Source organism: Monopterus albus, unplaced genomic scaffold (assembly GCF_001952655.1).
Source record: "Monopterus albus unplaced genomic scaffold, M_albus_1.0 scaffold29.1, whole genome shotgun sequence".
NCBI lineage: Eukaryota > Metazoa > Chordata > Actinopteri > Synbranchiformes > Synbranchidae > Monopterus > Monopterus albus.
In genome coordinates, this window is record NW_018127909.1 from 2,715,666 (window position 1) to 2,721,441 (window position 5,776).

The window sequence follows — 5,776 nt, forward strand, 5'->3', positions numbered from 1 at the left end:
AGCGTAGCTTTGGTCTCTAAACATTTATGGATTGATGCCGTTGAAGCTCATTTCATGTATATTTTATCATTTGTCTGTTAAATGGCTTGTCTTGTCTCATCTGAGCAGTAAAAGCCTCAAACACAAGTACAGTAACATGAGCAAGCATTTGGCTTGCAGTTAATACAAAAGATAAGGTAACTGAAATTCATATACAGTAAAACCTTTGTTTGCAAGTAACCTGGGCTGCAAGTGTTAAAACACCCCAAACATGATAAACGAGTGAGGTCTTGCAGTGCGAAGAGTATGTACGTTTTGTCTGCCGAGTGTCACAACACAACTGAGAACTGATGGTTTTCATGCCTTACTCATATAGTGAACATCTGTACTGCAACAATGGCCTCGATGAAGAAAAAATAAAGGTTGAAAATAAAGGCGGAAAGGAAAAGGAGGTGATTATGGTGGAAGTTAAAGAAGAAATCATCGAGAAGCATGAACGAGTTATGCCAGTGGACGACATCGCAAGATTTTATAAGGGAGATGTGTAAAATGCGGGAAATGGTGCAAAATTTTGTGGAAAAGCACCACCCGAATAAGGCTGTAGCAGTGCAAACGATAAATCTGTTTAACGATAGTGCAATGCCACATTTCCGCCAAATCCTTAAAAGGAGGCAAAAGCAAGTGTCATTGCATAACTTCCTTGTTAAAGCAGGACAAAAAGAAAAAGATTTCAGTGAGCCAACAGATAGCAGATAGCTCCTCTCCCTGTCTCCCTCACACCAGCCACGATTCTTTTCAAAGGTAAAGCGCAGGTTAATTTGTTTTATTTTTACTTTATACTGCATTTTGTATTAATGTAATCATTTTTATATGAATAAGTGATTGTAGAACGAATGATCTGAGTTTCCATTATTTCTTATGGGGAAATTCGCTTTGATATGTAAGGGCTTTAGATTACAAGCACGTTGCTGGAACGAATTATAATCGCAATCCAAGGTTTTACTGTACATACATACTTATATGAGATGAGGTTAGACAGTGCCAAGTGCATCTCCATCTATGCATTCTTCAGGATCATTTGGTCAGTTTAACTTTGGATGTGCACGACAGAAAGCCACCAGCAGCACGAAGACATGACCTGCTGACACAGCAAGCCATAAACAGTTTGATAAGGGAGGGGCAGCAATGGTAGAATGCATTCTGCTTGGTCACTGCAGCAATGCTACTCAGCTTTCAGGGAATTAAAAAACAGCACGAGGCAGACAGAAAGAAAAGCACAGTACTGTATAATATACCATGTCTGGATCATCAGAAATTATCCAGCCTTCCTGGTAAATGCTCATCCAGATCTGACCTGTCCGGATCAGAGGGTTTGTGGTGAGTAGTGTGTTCCAGCACACACATAAAAAATGCACAGTCACATATACACATACACCGTGTAAATAAAAGCAGAGGCAGCTGACCTCTCACTAATAGACTGATAAGAGCTCTTGTATCACATCTGAATTAACTTGTTTGAAGGACACAGGTGGAGAAACTCCATGAAGAACAAAAATGAAACCGGACTGTGTGTTGCAACTACGCAGTCTGTTCATAGCCACCCATCAGGCTTTATGACAGCACTTCTGGGAAAAACACAGCATATAAATACAGTATGGTCAGCACGTGGTAAATAGTCATTTACTTGTATAGCACTTTACAGTACTATGCATTGCAGCACACTCAAAGTGCTTTCACACTATTTGACCATTCACCCATTTGCACTCACAAACACTTACACAGTTACATTTCTGGAGGACATACAAAATGATGCACTAAGAGAAAAAAGTATTGTCTCCACCTATAGTGGGCAGCAGGGTCCCAGTGAGAGCCAGAACTGTCTTTGAAGAGGAGACAATTGTCATTCAGATATCAGCGTACATCTATGGTAAACCAAATCAAAGCCAGTACAAGAGTTCTGATAAGTGAAAAAGTCTTTCAGGTGCCTCAGAAGTCTTTGTTTGGATTCAGATTTTAACTTTGATCACAGTGTGTACACTGGAAAGTTTTGCTTTCTTTGTTCAGCATGTCAAGGAAGTGCTTAATGTTATGTTGTTACAACAGATCCTCACAAGATAAAGTTTAGTGTACAGTAAAATCAAAGCCCTTGCACATCTGATATATTTGAAAATGTTTAAAATCCTGCACACTTTTATACCGCAACCACAGGCTGTAACAACCAGTCAACAAAAGATAAAATTCACAACAATTCATAAATGCAACAGTTGATTTAAAACACCCCAAAAATTTGATAAACAATATTGTACTGTATATCTTAAGGTCTACAATACAATTTAAAAAATGAAAATGGCAAGACCTGGATGTGCAATGCAAAGCATGTTATTTCCAAGGGAAAAGTTCAAATAGTGTTGAGAGGAAGGAAGGCAACAAGTAGGCAGCCAGTTTATATTCTGTGTATCAAGAGGAATCAACTGTTTCACTCTAGGGCAGCTTTTATCAATTACTGATGGTGTAATACAGTGGTCCCTAACTTCTTTTGTCTGAATTACGTCCGGAGTCCTGTAGGTTTCATTTAGATACACCATCATCAACACCACCTCGCATTTTTCAAGCGTGTTCATTAAATGAGCTTAAAACTGCATCTTGTTTTTAACACATCACATGAAAGTGGATATTGTTGAATATCCAGGCATAGGAACCCCATGAAGGCATAGGAATCCCCTGATGTTTAGGCACGGTCTACTTTTCAGGAGGTTCTGTAAAGTTTGATGAGCACAGATGATGAGCACTTGGAGTGGGTGTTTCTACCAGTTTGCCTGTCCATATTACCTTATTTGCTCACATCCTAACAGGGTTTCATGCACTCTCATTTACAGTATGGTGACTCAGGTCTTGTGCAGTCATCCTATCATAGCAGGACAGGTTATCATGACAAATTCCATCTTCCGCTGCCTGAAACATTCTCATCAGATACTTGGAGACTCCTCACACCCTGTCCGCCACCTTTTACAGCTGTTACCACTGGGGAAAAGGTTCAGGTCATGTGGAGCAAGGACCACCAGAATGCTCAACAGTTTCATGCCACAAGCCATAAGACTCCTTAACAGCTCCTTTATGCCCCATCTATGCTTCACTGATATAACGTCAGAACTTTTTATCATCACACCACCAGCTGATGTGCTGTATTAAGTGATTTATTATTGTGATCTATAATGTGTCTTAGCATTTACTATTATTTATTAATTTGTCGGGTTTTTTATGATTTGGAGATGCTATGCTGTTTTATTGTTTTTATAACAATAGCAATTTTGAACTTGAACTTTTAACAGTATTATTATTTCTATTTTTTCAACTTAGCATATGTACTCCACAATCCAACATTTTCATACTGGCAGCAAGGCCTTAACAACAGTGATACCAGGAGTCATATCTGAGACTTTTTTACCAGTTATCCCCAATCAGGGCTGTCTGTACCCTTTGGAGTACTTCTGCAGTTGTCAAAGGGTACAGACAGCCCTGACTGGGAATAACTGGTGTAAGAATCTCAGATATGACTCCTGGTGTTACTGGCTGTTGCAAGGCCCCCTGTCAGTATGAAAATGTTGTTTCCTCATGTGAATTTGAAGCCAGACATACATCTATGACCAAAACCATTTCCCATCCACCATTTACCTTTTGTGCATTAGGCAACATGTAAAGTTTGATTTCTTACAAATCACTAAAGTGATGACCACTAATGACCTAGAATTTATGCTACCTGTATATATTTTAACCAAGCCCTGAATGCAGTGTGTGTGTGTGTGTTTGTGTGTGTGTGTGTGTGTGTGCATATATATGTGTATATATATATACAGTATAGCTTCAACAACAGCTTAGCATAGAAACTACCTCAAAATAACTGCATTTTTAAAAAGTCACTAGTCTGAGATCATGTTCTGAGTCACACCAGTGACTGTCAGTGTAATAAATAACCGACGGTGGCACAGAAATAGAAAAAATAATCCAAATGTATTAACAGTAAAGAAGAATGCACTCGTGCAGTCTTCAACTGGCGCTTGAAATAATCTCTTTATTTGATCTTTTTAGTGTGCTCAAAGCAGAGAAGAAGTAAAGACTTGATCTTTTAGAAAAGGACAGAGGTTGGTGTAACATGAAAAATTTTCAGAGCATTGTTCATTATACAAACAAAACATTTATCATACTGATACATGTGTGATTATGAGGCACCACACAATAATACTGTACACTCATCAAGTATTTACACAAGAATAAAGCATTATCCCTTGTAGCTATCATATTTACAGAATAAAGCATTATCCCTTGTAGCTATCAATGCTCAAAATGTAAGGATGAAAATATTGTCTCTGTGTATATAATAACAGTGTGTGCGCTCTTGTGTGTGTGCAAGCGGCAGACATTAAAACAGGAATAATGTGGTTTGGTTTTTACGATGACTAAGTGCTTTTTGTGACTATGTGAGAGAAAAGAAGAGTGACAGACAAAAGGATGGAGGAGAACAAAAAGTCACTTGACCAGAGAGAATCAAACCATCTGTTAAAGCAAGCATATACACACACACACACACACACACACACAGACATACTGTCACTAACCGGCAGGTGAGATAAGATGTGGTAAATTCTGCAGCTCACTTTATCACAACACAATTCCACATTATACACGTTGTCCTCTCTTTCACACACATACAGGAACACACACACACAGTGAAAGCCTCGGTGGGTGCCCATCTGCCTCAGCAGTACTTTTGTATTCCATCTATTTTCTCAGAGGGGGGCACAAGGTGGAAACACATCTGGGAAGTGCCCATGGTGCCACTCTACTGTACTCTCCATGCCACCACACAGTCCAGGTTTACAAGAAAGAAAAACATCCTGACGCCCTGATTAAACTGCAGTGGAAACTTTTTTGACACATACTGTATATGAGCCCCCCACAGAACACTGACACAGAAATCTTTTTTGTTTAGTTTTTTGTTTTTAGTGAAACAGTTTTGCTACTGAAACAGTAAGCAAGGAGCCCCTTCGTCCCATTGGCTCTCATGTTGAGAGTGTGACGTTATAGAAAGGTAGAGAAAAACTTAGTGAGAGACAGAAGATAGAAGATAAACACCACTATCTAACAATACAAACAACAGGTCTGTGGAGATTGTCAAGGCCTTCACATTATATTCAGTGAATGAGGTCACATTATAAATCAGGTGTCTCTGTAAACCCTTCTCCTCCTGTGCAATTCATCTGAGCACAGCTATTGTGGTGTGCATGCATCACAGTAACTATTATCAGCCAGTTTTCTGTATTTAAATCAAGGGAGAAGAAGTCGAGAAAGAGGGGAATAAGTCGAAGCCCACATCAGGGTCCAAAAACAGCCTGAATGTTGTTGGATGAAAGCCTCCCCTATAAATATTACAAGAGCTCTTACTCTTGTATTTTCATCTTCTTTTCTGTACCTTAGTTCAATCCTTTGATCCGTTAAGCATACCCATTATTTCAAGTACAATCCATGAAAGCAAAGGTGTGAAAGCACCCCAGGCCAGCTTTTGATCCTACAGCTCAGGACCAGTTCAAATGTATGTCTGTAGGATAAAATGTCTATTAGAAACCCAGCCATGCAGGACCCCCCCTGCCCCTCAGAAAGAGCGTTTCCATGACTTACACAGGATTTTTTGAAAGGCTCTGCGGAAGTCCTGATTGAAGATGGTGTAGATGACTGGGTTTAGCGAGCTGTTGCAGTAACCAATCCAGAAAAAGAACTTGAATAGCGTCTCAGGGATTTTGCA

At 39.5% G+C, this 5,776-nt stretch overlaps 1 protein-coding gene across 2 annotated transcripts in view; it reads right to left on the minus strand.

Annotated features, from left to right (window-relative positions):
• Positions 1-4,304: 4,304 nt before the first annotated feature.
• The window catches only part of adra2c (adrenoceptor alpha 2C), a 3,446-nt gene continuing 1,974 nt past the window's right edge, over positions 4,305-5,776 (minus strand). The window contains exon 2 of one of the 2 annotated variants that reach the window (XM_020596017.1): positions 4,305-5,770. In XM_020596017.1, coding sequence (XP_020451673.1) covers positions 5,627-5,770 — 144 coding nt within the window. In that variant the 3' untranslated portion in view covers positions 4,305-5,626. The remainder of the gene's footprint in view (positions 5,771-5,776) is intronic. The other variant, XM_020596016.1, reaches the window with a different exon arrangement.